At 62.5% G+C, this 18,860-nt stretch overlaps 1 protein-coding gene and 1 long non-coding RNA gene across 4 annotated transcripts; both read right to left on the bottom strand.

The window, feature by feature from the left end:
- Positions 1–22: 22 nt before the first annotated feature.
- On the bottom strand, positions 23–7,795 carry CDC42EP1 (CDC42 effector protein 1). Of its 2 annotated transcripts, none has more exons than XM_079140753.1 (3): positions 7,649–7,795; positions 2,885–3,587; positions 23–1,596 (listed from the first exon to the last, which is right to left on the bottom strand). In XM_079140753.1, the coding sequence occupies exons 2-3, from the start codon at positions 3,345–3,347 to the stop codon at positions 899–901; spliced, it is 1,161 nt and encodes a 386-aa protein (XP_078996879.1). In that variant the 5' UTR covers positions 3,348–3,587; positions 7,649–7,795; the 3' UTR covers positions 23–898. The 2 variants fall into 2 exon arrangements, with proteins under 2 accessions (XP_078996879.1, XP_078996880.1); XM_079140754.1 differs by lacking the exon at positions 7,649–7,795 and adding an exon at positions 4,635–5,109.
- Positions 7,796–9,304: 1,509 nt separating this feature from the next.
- LOC306661680 lies at positions 9,305–18,568 on the bottom strand. 2 transcript variants are annotated; one of them, XR_013763936.1, is made up of 3 exons: positions 18,360–18,568; positions 15,109–15,222; positions 9,305–10,350 (listed from the first exon to the last, which is right to left on the bottom strand). It is a non-coding gene; the product is annotated as an uncharacterized lncRNA (long non-coding RNA). The 2 variants fall into 2 exon arrangements; XR_013763937.1 differs by lacking the exon at positions 18,360–18,568 and adding an exon at positions 16,860–17,269.
- Positions 18,569–18,860: the final 292 nt, after the last annotated feature.

Below are 18,860 nucleotides of genomic sequence, written 5' to 3'. Positions count from 1 at the left end.
GGACCCAGCACTGCCTCGGGGGCGGGGCGGCTCCCAGATGGCCGGCCAACAGACTGACCCCGACTGACCGACCAGCCGAGCTCCTGCCTCCCTCCCCGCTTATCACGGGAGCAAATGCCAAGCTGCCCCGTGGGACTGTGGGCCGACGCTGGCTCCAGGCACCTGGGGCAGGGGTTGTTCCAGAAACTGCAGATAAGGGCTCCCACCTGGGCCTCTTATCTGGGGCATTCCTGCAACGTGACTCATTAACCCACGGGCCTCCCGGCTGGGGGCCTTGAGGGGCGTCCTTGGCTTTCCAAGCTCCCAGGAGGGGAGGGCATCTCAGCAGGAGGGCTGGTCCCTCAGGTCCCCAAGCTTCTTGCAGGATACCTTTTATCAAAAAGCCTTTTTAAATCAGGCCCCAGAGGCAGGTCTGGGGTCCACAGGAAGGTGGGGGTCTTCCCGTGAGGCCGCAATGGACCTTCCTCTGAGACGAGTGGGAATCCGGGGAGGCGCCTGGGTGGGGCTTTGGGGAGTACAGCAGGGGCACACCGGGGACAGATGGTCCCGCCAGGACAGGAAACAATGGCCCTGTGAGACCCCCTGCCCCCGTGGCTTGCCTCTGGCACGAAGGTCACACACAGGGTGAGGTGGGCCCCAGCTGGTGGGGGTGGCATGGGGTGGGGCCTACGGGAGGCCTGTTAGCCCAGCACGGCCACTGGGGACCCAGTCCCAGGACAAAGCGGGTCTCCTGTCCTCTGTCCCACGTCTACCCTGCAGAGACGTGCAGGAGTCTGGGGCACGTGGCTTCTCCCACCTTGTCTGGCAGGAGCCAACTCTGGTAGGCCAGGGGCGGGTCTGCCCGGGCTCTGCAGGAGGGGCCCTTGGCTGGCAGGTCCCAAGCCCTTGCCCCCGCCCCTCACACCTTGACCTCGTCCTCCTCCTCAGCATCTGCGAACTCGAAGGCGTGGGCCTGCACGGTGCTGGGCACAGGGGCCCTGCTGCTGGCCGGGGGGGCCCTCCACTCCTCCTCCAGGCTGTCCCAGGAGCCTCGAGCCTGGGGCAGCACCTCTGCCAGCTCCCGCCGAGCATCCACCTCCGTGTAGTGGCGGCCAACCCCCCAGCTGGCCCCCCAGTGCCTGCCCAGGGCCCTGTCTGCGGGAACCCGGGGACCCTCTCCCAGTGGGTTGGCCCTCACCTCAGCCCCTGAGACCAACTTAGCAGTCACCCCATTGGGGAAATGTCCATGAGGCGGGGGGCTCACAGCAGGGGTGGGCGCCGGGGGGTTTGCTGCGGGTGCTGGGGGGTTTGCCGTGGGTACTGGGGGGTTTGCCACGGGTGCTGGGGGATTTGCCACGGGTACTGGGGGGTTTGCCGCGGGTGCTGGGGCGTTTGCGGCAGGCCCTGGGGCCTCGGCTTCAGGGGCGTCTGAGAGGCTCATGACCCCGAGCAGCTCGCTGAGGAGGGAGGGCCCAAGGTCCAGATCGAGGCGGAAGGACAGGAGGGAGTCGGAGCGGCGGAGCTCGGGCTCCGCGGGGAAGGAGCTGTCCCGGTCTGGGTCGCTGGCCTTTTCCAGGCGGGGCAGGCGTGATATAGTGCAGAACCCTGAGTCCAGGCCTAGAAGAGAAATGGGGGACAGGTCAGAGCTGGGGACCCAGAGCAGGACATGGGGAGCGGAGGGTCGAGGACCAGGCTGGCTTGCTGCATGGCCTCGTGTAAGTCACCCCCCGTCCTGTTTCGCCCATCTTCCCGATTCAGGGGAGCCCTTGGTCTTGTGTGATCCTGGGGACCGAAGCTTGTCCTGATCCCCATTCCCAGTGTTCCCAGTGTGCGGAAGAAGAAAATGGGATAAGAAAGGTTCTGCCTGAGGCCACAGTCTGCTAGGCGGAGCTCAGAACTCCTGACTCTTGGGCCCAAATGTGAACTTAGCCATGGTCCCTGGGTGCCCTGCCATGACGCTGGCCAATGGGTAGCAGGTGAACCCGCACCACGTGGCTGGTCTGTGGACACAGCATGGAAATCAGACTTTCAGGACAGACACAAGCCCTTCAAAGGTCATCCGGCCAAGCCCCTGCCTCCAGGACCTGAGTATGACGGGCTAGTGCTGAGCAGTCCTCACGCCTGCGGCCTGCATAGCCACAAGGCAGGGCGTGGCCACCAGGTGGCAGCAGGGGCCCAGGGTTCCCAGGCCAGCTGTCCCCACAGGGTGGCACTTCCTTGAGAGTAGTTTCCCAAAGTTGTCCAGTTACAGGAATCTTGGTTCAAATAGCAATAACGGCTCCTGAGCACCTACTATGTGCCGGTCTCTCATTTCACCTGGTTCATGAATGATTTCACTGAATCTTGACCATGCTGCCAAGAATGTGGGCAAGAATTTGAATTTAGGTCAGTGGACTTGCTAGGAACCTAGCAGAACCAGGTTCCCAACCTCTCCATGGTGACATTTTGACAGGAAGGGGCTGCTTTAGTGGAAGGGGGCAAAAAGAGGTAGGCCAGTCCAACCAGGGCCCAGAGAGGGGGAAGGACTTGTCAGAGTCACACAGCAAGCTAGGGGCAGGTGGAACTCAAACTGCCTTCTCCCTCCCAACCAGTGTGTGTGGGGGGGCTAGGAGTCAGTTCCTCCCCATCACCTAGGAAAAGGGCTCACTTGGAAGTCTTGGTTGGAGCCAAAGAACCTTCTGAGCCTCCACCTCCACATTAGAAAATGGGCAGATAGAGCCAGGCATGGTGGCACACACCTGTCATTCCACTGACTCGGGAGGCTGGGGAAGGAGGATCACAAGTTCAAGGCCAGTCTCAGCAACACAGTGTGGCCCTAAGCAACTTAGTGAGAACTGGTCTCAAAATTAAAAAAAAAAAAAAAAAAAAAAAAAAAAAAAGAAAAAGAGATCACGCCGGCCCTCACCGTAGCTGGAGCGGCCGTCCGTGGCGCCGGCAGGGCTGCCGTCGAAGCTGAGCTTGCCCACCACCAGGCTGTCGTAGCTGGCCTGGTTGAGCTGGGGCAGGGAGATGGCGTTCTTGATGATGGGGGAGATGGCAGGGGGAGCTGGCGAGGGCGCTGGCGGGGAAGCCATCCTCCGGGGTGGCACCCCCACCCTCCGCACCTGCTGCAGCTTCCTGGCGAGGAAGCTGCGGGGCGAGCGGTGGGTGCCCCCAGAGCTGCCTCCGTGGTTGCTGAGGAAGGAGGTGTCCCCGAAGACATCCCCACCGCGGCCCACGTGCATGGTGTGGCGGAAGTCCCCGAGCGGGGGGCTGATCATGTCTGCAGTCAGCCGCCGCTTTCCCTGGGAGCTGGACACCCAGCCCACGGGCGAGAGCTTGCCCAGGCTCATGGCGGGGGCTCCTCCGGCCCCCTGGGGGCCAGGCATTGGCTCTGGCAGCTCAGGGCTGCTGCTCCATGCCCCGCGGGGGCCAGGGGGGCAGGGGCTGGGCTAAGGGCCCTTCTCAGCCCCTTCCTCTCGATGGAAGGGGGTGTCCTTGGCCGGGGGGGGGCCACGCTCTCTCTCCCGCACCCCGGGGAAGCAGCTGCAGACGTTCCGTCCAGGAGCACAGAAGGCACGACCTGGCCTCAGAGGTGGGCGGTCCCTTTCCTGCCCAGGGGTGGAGACCTGGAAGAAGGACAGAGAGGACAGTGACGCTGTGACGCTGTGACGGCAGGCCTGGAGCACAGGAGGAAATCCGGGGTCCAAACAACGCCAGAGAACAAATGACCGCTCCCCCAGCGCGGATGCAGACTGCCCGCCAGGCCCAAGCGGAAGCCGGGCACAAAGGAGGGCCATGCTGTGGGGTCCCCGCGAAGGAGGTCCCGGACGGGCAGAGGAGGCCGTCCAGGGAGGCAGGGGGCAGAACGGGCGGCCCTGAGAGCGGCTGGGTGCGCTGGGCCCACGCCCTCGAAGCCACAGGCCGCAGGTCGCTGCCCAGGGCCCGGGGTGCCAGCGCCTGCCCCGTCGTAGTCTCTGAGCCCACACAGCACTGCATTCGAGAAAAGGGGGACTGAGGCAGGAGCCATGAACCAGGCTCGCCTGCGTCCACACCGAGGGAAATAGTGCGCAGGGCCCAGGCCCAGAGCCCCGGAGCCCGGCACCGCTGCCTCCTGCGGGCACGCCGCGGGCTAACATCTCTTCCACCCGAGAGGCCCGGAGGGAGGCGGCCCCGGCCCCGGCCCCTGGCCCCCAGCCCAGGCTCTCTGAACCCTGCTGTGTGAACATCCAGCGCAGAGGTGCCTCAGGAACTGGGGCCTTCGCGCCGCTTCCCGGAAAAGGGAGTCTGTGGTCAGAGTGGCTTTTCCAACTGCCTCCGGTATGCCTGGAGGCTCTGAGGAGGACCACAGGAAGGGCTGGATCAGATGGCCTGTCAAACTGAGGCAGGAGCCTTGCAGTCAGGGGACAAAGGTTAGATGTCCCCCGGCAGGTGCCACAAGCTATGCCTTGTCCCCTCTCCTCCTTCCTGCCCTGCCACGCCCTCCCCAGCTCCAGCCTTCCCTCAGCATCCCTGGGGGAGGCCCCTTCTTCCAGAGTAGCATGGAAGTCCAGCTGGAGGACACCCGGGATCCTCTGCTCTGACATCTGTTTTTCCTCTGGCCCAGAGAGGGCCACGCTCGCTCCAGGTCGCATTGAGAGAGCCAGTCGAGACTTGAACCCAGGGCTCTGACTCACCTAAGCCCTCAACTGGCTCTGGCTCATGGAGGCCGGCCAGTCTTGTTTCCACAGACACACTTCCGGGGTGGGGCAGCTGCCTGGATTTTCCTGCTTGCCTCCCTCCCAGCCTGGGCTCTGCACGTGGCAAGCACCAAATCAAGACCAGTTTAATTGCAGATCCCAGTGATAACCTTCAAGCTGCAGGACCACCCCCTGCCACCCCTGAGGGGTGAGGGAGGCTGGGGACTCTATGTCCTTACAGTGTGACCTTGGGCAAGTCACTTAACCTCCACAGACCTGGGACCTCAGCTGATAAAGCTGATAACGATTCTTAGCAAGAACACCTAGACTCGAGGTGCCCACCCCCAACCATGCCGAGCCACCTCTGAGCATAAAAACTTCAACGCTGCCCTTCTGGTGTTATTTGAAATTCAAAATAGGTTAAATAACAAGATAAAAAACAAAGAGGGCATAGGACAAAGCTTGCTTTGTGTTCCGACTACATTCTATTCCCTTCCCACCATCTGACCCTCCCCCACCCTCGCTCCTCCCCCTGGGGGGGACTTCTGAATCATCCCTTGCCCTGGCACCCCCGGCACCGAGAAGTCCTCTCGGAATGTTTGCTGAAGTTATGAAGCGCCCTGCAGTCGGCCAACCAGTCCATGATGTCATCTGATTCCCCACAGCCCCCCAAGCCTGGGGGCTTGGCCTGCTCCAGGGAGGGCGGGGTTCTGAGGGGAAAGACCAGGCCAAGGTCACGTGGCAGGTGCGAGGCAGGGGCCAGGTTCTCTGCTCCAGAGATTAAGGATGAGGTCTCTGGGGGGAGGAACCAGCGGGCGGGAGAGGCGCCACCCTGGAAATGTCATGTGGAGGGGTGGAAGGTGTCAGCCCCGTGGCCACGCCCACCTCATCCCAACTGCCCGGCTTCCGAGGCAGCCCCTGTTCTCCCAGGGGAAGGGACTCCTGGCCCCACTCAAACCCATGGCCACTGACTTGGGAGACCAGCTTCCTTCCCAATCTTGCCCTGGTCCCACTTCCTGAATGCCTTGGGACATCTCCAAATAGTGCCCCTACCTTTTACCCTGCCTGCTGCGGCAGAGACCCTGCCCTGCTGGGAGGCTAGGCGGGGCGCTGCACCTGTGACCGCCCCCCCCCCCCACGTGGAAAACGGGATCAGCATCCCAGGGAGATGTGGCAACACAGCCCTCTGCTCCTGGAGCAGGGTGGCCCTGGGTTCAAGTCCAACACCTTCATTCCAGGGCCAGCAGCTGGTTCTCGCTGGGTGCTGGAGTAAGCAGGACACTGGTCTCCTAGTGCAAGGACCCTCCTGTCATCAACCCGGGAACACCACACACCCATTTTGCAGATGAAAAATATAAAGCTCAGAAAGGAGAATGAGTTACCTCATGTCACAGAGCAAAAAAACAAAAACAAAAACAAAAACAAAAACCAGTGTTCCTGGCCAGGCTGGGCGTCTCCTGACAACAGGAAATGCCCAAGGTTGGGGAGTGGGCAAGAGTTGCTGTGTGCCAGGCTGCCCAGCGTAGGGTCGGCAAGCGTGGGGCGAAGGAGACTCAGCTCTGCAGATTCAGGGCCTGTGACCTGGGTCTGAGTGGTCACCATGCAGCCTCCTGAGACTGAGTCCTCATATTTACCCTGTAGAAGTTCAGCGGGGCCCGGGCACATGGTCAGAGTTCACTCCACATAGTGATGACCACCGGGACACGTTTGGGGGCTGGGGACCAGGACAGGCCAACAGGGGCCCCTGCAGAAGCGCATGAGGTCCAAAGGAGGCAGGGACGCTTTGACAGTGGAGGGCAATGGGCTGGGGGCAGTAGCACCTGGGGGTCACCAGGAGGCTGCACCCCGTCCCCACCCCCACCCTAGGGGCAGGCAGGGCCAGAGGCAGCGCCACGTCTCAACCTGAAGGCCACAGCTCCCTGCACACAGCCCTCTCCTCCAGGGCTCCTAGCACTGGGTGAGGCTACCAGATTGCTGGGTTGCATGTCCCAGTCCAGGATGGGGGCTCCTAGGGCGGAAACCTGCTCTGGTGCCTGGGGTCAGAGGTTAAGCCACCTGGGAAGGGTGAGCGGCTGGCTTCTCATGCCCCCTCAAAGTCCAGTCGCTTAGGGGTGGAAGACGGGGAAACTGAGGAAGGGATAGCAAACTGCCTGCAGTCATGCAGTGGGGGATACGGTACTCCAAACGCCAAGCCGGATAGCAGGGAAGACCTTGGGCCCTTAGGGAGGGCGGGTCAAAGGAGAAGGAGGAACGCTTTTCTGGTCCCATCATCCCAAGTTGAAGCCGAATCAGCCCTCTGATTGTCGAGAGGCACAGGACGGGGCGGGTGGTTTCCCGGCCAGCCTCGCGCCTCGCTGAGCCTCAGTTTCCTAGTCTAGAAAATGGGCTTCAAACTTCGCGGGACTTGAATGGCTGGGGCTAGGGCAAAACAATCAGCAGGGCAGCCGGAATGGGAAATCCGGGAAGGACTTTAACCATTAAACATTCCCTCTCGGGGACAGGGAGGGGAGAATGCGGAGGGTCGCCTTGGCCAGAGGGGAACCGGACGGGATGACCTCATCCGCTGCTCCAGCCTGGAATGCGGCGGCTGGGGAGGGGGCAGGGTGCCCGGTCCAAGTCCCCGAAACCCCACCAACTTCCCGCTCTCGGCTCTGGCCTGCGCCTAGGGCCCGACATTCCCACACTTCGCCCCCTTCCTCTCCCGGCGCGGGAGGGAGGCGCGCAGTCGGCCCTCGGCGCGCCCCTCTCTTCGCCGGACGGTTTGCCCCTCGCCGCTCCCGGTCTCTGTGCCCCTTCGCTGGCCCGGAACAGGGCAAAAGCACCCGAGAACTCGGGGCGTCCCGGCCGCACCGCCGCAGCACCAGGGCCTTGGCACTGCCATTGGCACCGGGCGCGCCTTCCGCGGCCCGGCTCGGTGCCCGCCCTCCCCGAGCGCCAAGCAGGGTGCAGGGTCTTTTGGCCGCCGCGAACCCCGGCCGGTCCTCGAGGCCCCGCGGCCCAGCGGCTCTTACCTCCTCTAGGCGAGCCCCGGGGCGAGAGTCCAAGGGCGGCTCGGCGGAGGCGGCCGCGCGTCCCGGCGCGCAGCCCTGAGAGTCGCCAGGCCGGTCTGCGCCGCCCTGGCCGCGGGCTCCGCGGCTGGATCCGGGGGCGGGGGCGGGGTGTGGGCGCCTCCGCCCGCCCGCTGCGCCCGCCCCGCCGCGCCGCGCCCCCTCCCGGGCACTGTCCACGCCGCCGAGGCCGCCAGAGCCTGGCCAGGTCCCTGCCCGCCGCCCGGGGCAGGGCGAGCCCGGGAATGTGTGGTTTGCCCCGAGGGGCACTGCCCAGGGCATGACACTCGGACTCTCCGCTGCCCACCCTTCCCCACGGGCTCCCCTCGGTAGCCTCGGGGCGTCCAGCCTGAAAACTGTTGGTGTGGACTCTCCAGCCTCACCCTGCTGGAGTTTGGGGAGCTGGAAGCCAGGTTCTGAGGTCTTGAATGCCAACGGAGACCTTTTTAGACCTTGGGATCCCACTCTTTCTCTCAGCCTGCTATGGGTGCCAGCAGGACAGACATGTCCTTAAGGGGCACTGGGCCCTTGGCAGGTCACTTGGAGAGGTGTAGTGTGGTGGTCAAGATGGTGGCGCCTGGTGTCAGAAACTTGGGTTCCTTTGTGCCTTGGCCAACTCCCTAGCCTTTCTGTGACTCAGTTTCCACCTCTGTAAACTGGGATCATAAAAGCGGGTGTCAGGTGTTTTTAAGTCCCCACCTGGCAGCACCTAGGAAATTTACTGAGCAGGCAAATGAGGTCACAACTCAGAAACTTTTACTGAGTCTCCCCCATGGGGGGCAGGGAACCAGCTCCGCCCAGGACCTCAATGCTGTCACCCCAAGACAGGGAGGTAGACCTCTGACCCCTGCCTCACAAGAAGCCCCCTAACGTCCCCCTCTGTGAGCTCCCTAAGGGTGGGCAGGGAGCCTGGACTACAGAGGTCCCTAACAGCCTGTGGGGGGGGGGGGCTCAGCAGGGTGCCCAGGGCAGAGGACCCCTGAGTTGTCTGGAGGGGCAGATGCAGGGGAAGGGCTGTGGAGGGCACACCTGAGTCACCACAAGCAAAGACCCGGAGCCCCGAGCCCCCAGCCCTGCCCTGGCAGGGGAAGGGGAGCTTCGCTGACTGGCAGGTGGAGACAGGTCTTTACTGCTCCTGGGGGTGTGCGCCCCCTCCACAGGCTCTGAACCCTCTTGCTGGCCCCTCGAGGGAGGGGATTATTTCCACAGCTGGGCAGATGAGGAAATCAAGGCGGGTGATCCGGCACCTACATGAGCGGTTCAGCAGGACCAAAACCAGGAGATCTTTCCTTGGGGGCAGGCCCAAAACCGTTTGTGCCCTGGAGAACTGAGAGCACCAATCTCAGAGGTCTGGGGCCTAGGCTGGGAGGAAGGAGGCTGCCCCAGAGGCAGGGATTAGGGTGGTGGCTCCATCAAGGCCTTGGAGAGGACCGGCCAGGGCTCGGGGCTTAACTGTGGGCCAGGTGTCACGCCGGGCTCAGGAGGCAGGGACGGGGACCCAGACAGCTCCGGTAGTTCCGGCAGAAGCTCTGGCTGAGCGCGGAGGACTGGTCAGTGCTGGACGCAAGGACTGTGCCACCATGGCTATCGTCCTTAATAGTATTACTTATGACCAGCTTTTATTGAGCACCAAATGCATACCAAACCTCTTGTTTTATTATTATTATTATTTAAAAAATATTTTTAGTTGTAGATGGACACAATACCTTTGTTTTATTTGTTTAGTTTTTGGATATGGTGCTGGGGATGGAACCCAGACCCTTAGTGATCACTAGGCAGGCACTCTACCACTGAACTACACCCCAGCCCTCTTTATTTTGTATTTTAAGACAGGGTCTTCCTAAGTTGCTTAGGGCCTCTCTAAGTTGCTGAGTCTGGCCTTAAACTTGGATCCTCCTGCCTCGGCCTCCCAAATCTTTGCGATGACTGGTGTGTGCCACTGTGCCTGGCCATACCAGGCCTTTTAGCCCCTTAAATACATTATCACACTGAACCTTTGTGAGAGCCCCACCAGGACAATAATGTCATCATGTCCCCTTTGTAGAGAACTGAAGTGACTTGTCCAAAGCCTCCACTTTGCCCAGGACATCTATTGTCCCAGTGTAATTATTAATAGCACTTGCTTTCACTCTCGAAGGTGACCTGGCTGAAAGTGACACTTCATTCTAGTCAGAAGGTCCCTGGAGCAGCCGACCAAGGCAGCAGTTTGATGCAATGTCAAAGGTCCTGACTCAAATCCTGGCCTGGTGGCTTCCCATAGCAAAGCACCTGGTCTCTCTGAGTCTCAAGCTTCTCATATGTAACATGGGCACAATAGCAGTGCAGGTTTTACTATTTGCAGGAGTGTTGCAAGCCCCAGAGAGCTGGCAGAGAGAGCAGTCCTGATGGACATGACTGTCACCTGCTCCACACTTGCCCTGGCCCCTGTACCCCTGCACCTGTGGCTGAGAATGTCCCTACTAGGCACCAGGTACTTTGTCCGTTCCAACTCACTTGCAGCGATCTCTGTCAGGAATTCTTGCTCCATTTTACAGAAGGGTAAACTAAGGCCGGACACCCCCCTTTTCTCATTGCCGGTCTGTTTCCAGGTGGAAGTCTGCCTCCAGGTGAGCCGCCTTCCTGTTTCTGGCTTCACTCCTGACCTAAGGATTCAACTCAGTTTGTCTCTGGAACAGGAGAAAGGGAGGGTCTTGGTGTCCCTGAGGAGGATGCAGGGGGGCATCCTGCTTTCTCCTGCCTCCCCTCCCCCATTTCCTGCAGTCCCCCTTTCTTTTCCTGAGAGGCTGTGCCAGGAGTGCCCGGGGTTAAGCCTGGCAGATTCACTGTCCCATCCAGAATCAGAGCAAATGCCTCCCAGATGGGAGAGGGAGCTGCTGGGGAGACGGGTGCTGGGGTTCGGGAACCCCCACACTTCCCTGTCCTGAAGGAACCCGGCCCTGGGGCTCTGCTGCCCCATCAGCCCTGCAGACTGGGGGCCATGCAGTTCTTTCTGGTCAGGGAGTTCCCTATGGAACTGGTGAGGAGCAGGCAGGACACAGTGAGAGGGGCGCTTTCCCTTTGGGTGCCCAGGGATGCCAGTGGCTCCCTGCTAGAGTCCAGTGAGGTCTGGAGTGACGGCCTTGAGCTGAGTGAGTCAGCTTGGCCACGCTCATTAGCCGCCATCCCACCCCTTCTCTAGGGAGCATGCATCCTGTGCACCTCAGTCTGGCTGGGTTTTTGGCCAGTTTATAACTCTGCTCTTTGGCCCACTAATTGGTCTTCCTGGCCCTCTGTCTCCTGAGTGTCCAGTGCTCCACCCACCCACAGACGTGATCACCAGTTCATCCACTGGTGAAGGGCCCCTCTGTCCGTCCATCTACCCACTCCGTCCATCCATCCACCCACCCTCTGTTGATGTGTTGCCCACATCCATTTAGTCACAGCCACTCATGCCTTGGTGCCCACACGGATCTACCCATCCATCCACCTGCCCACAACCACCCATCCACCCACTCCTCCATCCACCCATCCACCCATCCACCCATCCACCCATCCATCCATCCACTCATTCATCCACCCATCCTTCCATCTATCTATCCATCCATCCATCCATCCATCCACCCATCCATCCATCCACCCATCCACCCATCCACCCATCCATCCATCCACCCATCCACCCATCCACCCATCCATCCATCCACCCATCCACCCATCCACCCATCCACCCATCCACCCATCCATCCATCCACTCATTCATCCACCCATCCTTCCATCTATCTATCCATCCATCCATCCATCCACCCATCCATCCATCCACCCATCCACCCATCCACCCATCCATCCATCCACTCATTCATCCACCCATCCATCCACCCACCCACCCTCCATCCATCCACCTGTCCGTCCATCTGTCCATCCACCTGTCCGTCCAGGCAGGCATCCTCCTTTCCCTTTCCATCCTGGGACACGCTCACATTGACCCACATCTGGCTGCTGCTGAGCCACGCGGGTCTGCTGTGGCCTCATCTTCCTCACATGCACACGCCTTGCTTACTCATCAGTAGGTCCCCCCTGGGCCTCTGGGAGGCCTTTCTTCAAACTGAGCCTCCCTCCTGTGCTGGGTCCCTCCTCCCCTTGGGCGTCTGTTGCCCAGGGCCCAGTGTTCTGTGCTCCTGGCACATTTGGGGACTGAATGGTCAGGGCCCTTATAGGAAGAAGTCCCGTCTCTCTACATGGACTAAGTCCCACGAGGGCAGGTCCCTCCTGGGACCACCGCAGAGGCACTCACAGCTAGGCTCCCACAGGGGCCCGGCCACCCCTGAGCACCACAGGGGGAGGGGCAGCATTGGGGTCTCCAGGAGGTCTGTGCTGTCACTAGCTCCTCAGAGGTGTCCTCACACTTGGGGGGACTTGGCAGCAGGGCCAAGGGACTGCACTCATACTCTCCCCTCTGTGGCAGGGGATGCGTTACCCAGCCAGACAAGCCTGAGTTCAAGTTATTAGGGGGAGACCTTGGACACATGGCCCCTGGCCGTGGACTTTGTTGGACAGCCTGTGATGAGCTGTAAATTCTGCTGCCTGTCCTTCCTCAGAGGTCAAGGCGGGGGAGCTGGCGTGGGCAGCCCTGAGCTGCAGGCCTGCGGGGGCAGTGGGAATGAGGGATGCAGGCTGCTCTGGCGAGGTCGGAGTCTGGTCAGGGAGACCGAGGCCGGGTCATGGGTGGGGATGAAAGGCCCAGGGAAGCAGAGCATTGATGGGGAGGTGACGGAGGCTTCCGGAAGGAGGTGACAGTTGAGCTGGGCCTTGTGTCTTGGGATAAGAGTGGCCGTAGATGGAGCTGGGGGGAGAGCAGTCTCAGGGAAGAGTGGAGGCTGGAGTGGACGCTCCTGAGGGAGGTTCCTGGCCCAGAAGGGTAGAAGACAAGTCCGGAGGGCAGAGCTGGGGAGGCTGGGCCACGGAGGCATTGCGCCCAGGCCTGGGGGTCCTCTGTGGCATGGGCTAGGCCGGGCCACGTGTCCGGAGCTCCAGTCCTGCGGGCTTTCAGGATCCCGATTCGCTCAACGTCCCCGCCTGGCCTCGCTAACCTCAGGGACAGGAAGTGCTCGGAGGCCAGGAGACGGAGACCCTCCTGCAAGGAACCTACCCGAGTCCCAAGAGTCAATGGGGTGGGGGCCTCAGGGTCCTTATCAGGCGCCTGGGGACACTGAGGGCCAGAGGGCAGACTTGCTGAGGTGGCACGGTGAGTCTGCAGTGGTCGGGCCCCCACTTGCCCCAGGGCTGCCCACTGTGCACCACCTCCCCACCTCACAGAGGGGCTCCCAGCCGAGGCGCTTCCAGGAGGACCGCCCAGAGGAGGTGGACGAGGCCCGACACCCGTGTGGGGGCTGGGCAAGCCAGCCTGAGAGTCGACGGGCACACTCAGTGAGTGTCCGGCACACGCATGTGCGCGTGGCCATGGGGTGTCAGCTGAGTGATGGCAGAGACCTCGCGAGTCAGGGCCTGCCCTGGGGCTGGATGGTGGCCTGGGGACCTGGTGACAGTCGGCGCGCCCCAGACTGTCTGCCTGGCTGCTTCTCCATTCCTGGGTGCAAAGTGGTCCTTGGGAGCAGCAGGGTCCGTGGGAAGGCCAGACGGAGAGGCCCACCCAGGGCCATGTCTCCCGGAGACAGCTGTCAGGGCCGGAAACGCCTCTGGAATTCCAGGCTCTGGGAAAAGGGCCTGATGGGGAAGAGCTTTCTCGGGCGGAGCCTCACTGGCCGCTCAGCCCTGGACCCGGCTGGCTGATCTGCAGGGACGCCGGGGCAGGGAGGGAGCCACCCCCAGCTGCTGGCTGTCCCGGGAGGACAAGGGGCTGCATGGGGGGCGAGGAAGGATGTGGCGTTCCTCCTGCCCCACCCCTGAGGACGCGCACAGAGGGATGCACAGACCGGGAGGGGCTCTGAGGGGCCTGCAGTGGCAGGGGTCAGGGCCAGGGGACCCCATTGTCCTGCGTGGTGTGACCTGGGTGCCCAGACTGCTTCTTCAGAGCAGAACCGACTGTTCTGGGCCTGGATAGACAGTGGGGAGGGTCTCCTGGAGACCTTTGTTCTCAACGTGAGGGGGATGGGGAGAGGAGGGGCTGGGGGACAGGAAACGTGTTTGAGGAGCAGAAACAATGGTCTATTCTCTGTGGTCCAGCCTGGCCTGAGAGATAGGCCGTGGGCTGTGGGCCAGCCCTGCTGGGCCCTGACCATCTCCAGCGCGGCCTCCGCCAGCCCAGCCCAGCCCGAGGGGCTTCACGTGCCCTGCCTGGCCCCGGCGCCATGGGCCCACTCCTGCCCACAGGGCTCTGTGTCCTTTCTTATAACAGAAGCCTGTCCACTGGGTCGGTGAAGCCCTTTCGCGCCCACCGGCTCCTCCGCGTGGTGGAGGCAAACGCAGGGGCCAGAGCACTTGCCCACAGCGCCCGCCTGGTCCCATGAGGGCTGGAACCCAACCAGCGGCCTCCCCAACTCCAACTCCTGGGTTCATCCAGTGGCTCCTGCCCCCCACCGTGCTTGCTGCCCCCTGGCTTTGCAGGGACTGCTGATGGGAGGGAGCGGGAGGACCTGCAGGGACGAGGCCTCTCCTGGGGCAGACCCAGCTGCGCTTGTCCTCACAAGGTCCCCATGAGGACACAGGGACTGAGGCTTGGTGGCGGTCACACTGCCTGGGGGTCCAGGTCCCCCTGAAGGTGAAGGCTGAGACTGCGGGCAGGGGTCATGGTCTCTGCGGGCCGGGGTCCGAGTGTCGGAAGGCCTGTGCCTCGTGCACCCACACCCTCTGGGGCAGGAAGTGCTGAGCGCCCCCCGCAGACGGCTGTGGCCTCTATCTACCCGCCTGGCCCGGGTAACTGGGAGCCGGCCACTTCCCCAAGAGGGCAGCTCTGCCAGCCAAGAATCTCGCCCTGAATTGGGGCAAAAATGACCTCCGCCTGCCCTGTGCTCACTCCTTCCACCGCCGGGGGCTGCGCGGGAGGGCCCTGCACGTGCGCCCGACCGAGGGCCAGACGGGGCTCCAGCTAGTCCCAGCCGGGTCTCGGGCAAGCTCTTTTCCCTCCCTCGCCTCAGTTTCTCATCTGTGAAGTGGGAGGAATAACTCCCGTGATCAAAGACGACACCTGAGACGAGAGCCTCGCAAGCTCGGGCGGCGAGCGCGTCGATCGCTGCGACCTCAGGCTGCTGGTGTGGTTGCGGTCACGTCGTGGCCGACGCTCATTAGGTTCAGAGCAGCACCTGCAGCAGGCTCAGCCGGTGACTCTGAACTCGGGAATCTGCACCCCCTGCTTGCAGAGACCAGACGCAATGACTTAGACCGCTCTAGGGACAGAGTGACCTTTGTGAACTCACAGACGCTGACAACATCCTCATGGGTAAGAAGAGGCCTTGCAGGCGAAGTTCCCAGCCCAGAGACATGCAGTGACCTACCTGAGGTCCCACAGCTTCTGCAGGGGAGCTGACTCGCTCAGCAGCTCCTTCCCTCTCGGCCTGCAGGGCTTAACTGGAACGGCCTGAGCCCAGGGCAGCTGGACTGAGGGTCTCCTGGGGGGAGAGGATGTGGAGTGAGCAGTCCGCTAGCCTGTCTCTGCCTTGGTGGGCAGCTGGAGTCCCTGCCAGCCTCTGTTGACTCAGCCTCTGTCTCCTGCCAAGGCCTGCTGGCCAGAGCTCCCGCGGGAGGGCCAGGCCACATTCTTCTCCCGCCAGAGCCTGGGGAGTGACTGGCACCTCCTGGCGAGTCCCTGTGCTGGAGAGAAGCTCATTGGCTCGTGGTGCTGGGAGAGGCTGGGCTGGGGTGTCGAGGCTAGGTGACCTCAGGGCCGCCACAGGACCAACGGATCAGCCTGGGAGCCGAGGGGCTGGTGACTTGGCTTTGCCATTACTGAGCCAGAAAGTCCAGGTAGTCCACCCGCACTGTCCTGCCCCAGTTATCGAATGGGTTCAGGACAATAAGCCCAACCGCAGGAGGATCAAAGGCGAACCAGTCGGGCCGCGCGAAGGCTCTGCGGATGGAGGCCACACATGGAGGCTGACAGGGGAGCAGGGTGCAGGGGCGCTCTGGGCTGTGGCAGGACTCTCTGACACCCCTGCCTCCTCTGGACTTGGCCGAGGGACGGTAGTGATGACACTAAGGACAGCCCCTTCCTGGCGCTGGCCCTGAGAATACCGCTGTTCCTCCTGCTGAGACGCTCATCCCCCATGACTGAAGGCCCACCTCCTCCTCAGCTCCTGTCACCTGCTCAAAGGTCCCAGCAGACTGGGACCAGGGATCCGAGTGACATCCTGTCCCATCCCTGCCCACTCTGACCCTCCCTTTTATGTGACTTCCCTGACCTCTTTCTGTGTGGGGACCGTCTCACCCCCACTCCATGTGGGGACCGTGGGGACCGACTGTGGCTGCCTTGTTCGTGGCATGTTTGGAGAAGGACCACAGCCTTCCGCAGTAGCTGTTATTGTCTCAGGTTACAGGGGAGCACCTAGAGGCTCAGAGAGGCCAGGTGACTTGCCCAAGGCCACACAGCCTGGAAGGAATGGAGCCAGGACTGGACTGGGCCTCTTGAATTCCAGCCTGGGGCTCTTTCCAGAACTACCCCCCCACCCCGCTGTTCTGCCAGTTTCCTCTGCAGGCCCCACAACCCTGGGAAAGGGAGCGCTCCTCCTGTTCTTCTCCATCCCCTCCATGAGTCTGTCCTTCCCTCAGTGTGAGTGTTCTTCAGATTGGACGTCGCATGGACTCGACGTTCGACCCAGCTGCCACCCTGGCGGACTCTGTCCCTCCACCCGGGACCTTGGGGCCCAGGGCGGGGGCATTCCAGGGGTCTCCTTACCCGCCCGGCAGGCCAGCTGGCCTAGCAGCCCTCCCAGAATCGCTTCAGCAGCTGTGGGGTGGCCGGATGCCCCGCCCCCGGCGCCTCTGGGCCCCGAGCCCAGGCCGCAGGCTGAGCTGTGGCTGGCTCTGCTCCTCGGCTTCGGCTTCGGCAGGAACACCGCAGGGATTTTAAGAATAAAGGGCCTTGAGACAGTGGCCTGGCTCAGGCAGCCATGGGGCGGGGCAGGGGGCCAGACAGGGACAATGGGAGGGATGCCGAGGGAGCCGTGGGGGCCAGGCCGGGGCCTGCCAGGCCAGGTGGCCGTTCTCCCGCCCCAACAGTGATGCCCTCCCTGGAAGGCCCCTCCCTCACCCAGCCTGAGGCCACAGAGGCTTCGCTGAGCACCTACTGCGGCGCCAGGCGCTCTGGCCTTTCACCTCTGGGCACCCGCTGGGCTCCTCTGTCCTCCCCCGGCTGCCACTCGGCCACTCCCCTCCCGGTCTCCCTTTCTCCTTTGGCCCAGCTAACAGGAAACACAGTGGAGAGGTCAAGAGTCCCGGAGTCCCTGGCCTCCAGAGCCCGTGCCTGCACAGCACAGGGCCATCTGCAGGGGAGGGGGGCTTCCTGTTTACGAGACTCACAGGACCCCGGTGTGCCGTGGACAGGCCTGGGGCTGTTCTTCGAGTCCGGCTCCCCAGGCGGGGGCCCAAGTGCCCTACAGGCGCCACCATCCTGCTCAGACCCAGGCCGGCCTCCCTGCTTCGTGGGGAGGAGGAGTGAGGAGTCTTGGGAATGGCCAGGCATGTGGGAGTTGAAGGTCTGTGTCTGCAGGAAGCATCCCCCAGCCCAGGCCTGGGTCCCCGCCGTGCCCTCCTCCCCCAGGCCCGGCCTGGCTTTGTTGGGGAGGGCCCGAAGGAGCCAGGAGGGAGGAGCCCAGATCCTTTCCCGGCGGCGGCTGTGGCTAGGCCAGGCTCTGGAGGCCTCCGTCCTGGGGTGGGTGGGAGGTGACTGGAGGCTGCTGGTCAGCGCAGCCCCCCGCTTCCCCCCACCAGGACTTCCACACCCCCAGAGGATGGGGTGCCGTCCAGAGGCCTGGGACCAGCAGGCGAGACCTCTGGCCAGGATGTGGCTTCACATCTGGAAGAATCCCTCCACATTAGACGCCAGCAGCGGCAGGCAGGAGGAGATGGCTGGCCAGCGGCGTCCCCGGGAAGTAGCCAGCCCTGCCTACCCCACAGGCAGCCCCTGCCAATCTGTCCTGTGATTGCCCAACAGGTACTGACCCAGGACACAAGGGTCACAGTCGGCGGGAATAGGCGAGGCGGACAGCAATGGGACAGAGTCTTCTCCTCTCACCTGACTCGGAAGTAGGCGACTCCTGTCCAGTCCCCTCCCGGACATGACCCCCAGCTCGGAGCACCTGGAGACAGACCCTGAGGGCAGTGTGTGGGTGCTTGAGGCTGTCATGCTGTAGAAGGCTGTGGGGACAGCTAGTTCAGAGGCAGTCGGAGAGGGCTTCCTGGAGGCGGTTTCCCTCTCAGTATAGAATCCTGAAATAGGGACGAGCTGTACCTGGCTCAGGAAGCAGCCTGCCCTGTCCAAAGGTGTGGCATTTTCAGAGAAAGGCTAGTGACCGATGGGGTTGGAGAAAGGTACAGAAAAGGGGAGGTGGGTGGGGCCGCAGTGGGGAGTGGGGGTTGAGGTCCCTCGGGGTTCGGCTTCTCATGGCTCTGGAGCGCCCTCTTCTGCCCCAGGCAAGGGCTCAGTGGGAAGCCTGCTGACGGACTGGGATCGGGTGACAAGGGTAGTGCCCCACTCCTGCCACAGCGAAGCAGCCTCCGTCCCCAGAACCCCTGGGCTTCCCAGCCGCACCTCCCGCTCTGGCTGCTGGCTCGGCGCTGGGGCTGCTCCTAACGGCTGCACCGCGGTGCCAAAGGGCATCCTGGCTTTGCCGATTTCCAGCTGTGCGACCGCGGGCTAGTTATTGACCTGTGGCCTCCTTTCCCCTCTGTGTGATGGAGCGTGATCGCCTCGGCCGCTGTGGGTGGGTGAGGCTCACTAACGGACAATTCAGCCAAGCGCCTGGTGCTCCCGGGCCCTCTGTCCCAGCCTGCAAGCGATTATTAACCAAGGAAAAGAGAAAGTCGGTTCTCTCCCCAGGCCGGCGTGTTGACAGGTGGGCGGGGGTCTTGAACCAGCAGTCCTCACACAAGACTGCTCCTCAGCCCCAGGGATTCCCAGACTTGCCTGATCCAGGGAACCCCTGGGATTCTGGTTAAAAACAAAACAAAGCAAAACAAAAACCGGCCAGCTGCCATCCTGCACACCCTGACCGGGCAGGTCTGGGGTGGACCAGCGGGATTTACAGGAAGG

The sequence above is a fragment of the Sciurus vulgaris genome (genome assembly GCF_902686455.1).
Source record: "Sciurus vulgaris genome assembly, chromosome: 5".
Taxonomy (NCBI): Eukaryota; Metazoa; Chordata; class Mammalia; order Rodentia; family Sciuridae; genus Sciurus; species Sciurus vulgaris.
The sequence above is the reverse complement of the archived record's forward strand: the minus strand, read 5'-3'. Positions and strand labels throughout refer to the sequence as shown.

Bases quoted from the DNA above. Each gene is read 5' to 3' on its own strand.
- CDC42EP1 (XM_079140753.1), bottom strand. From the start codon at position 3,347: ATGCCTGGCCCCCAGGGGGCCGGAGGAGCCCCCGCCATGAGCCTGGGC. The intron at 1,597-2,884 runs GTGAGGGCCGGC...TTTCTCTTCTAG, and splicing joins GGACGGCCGCTCCAGCTACG to GCCTGGACTCAGGGTTCTGC.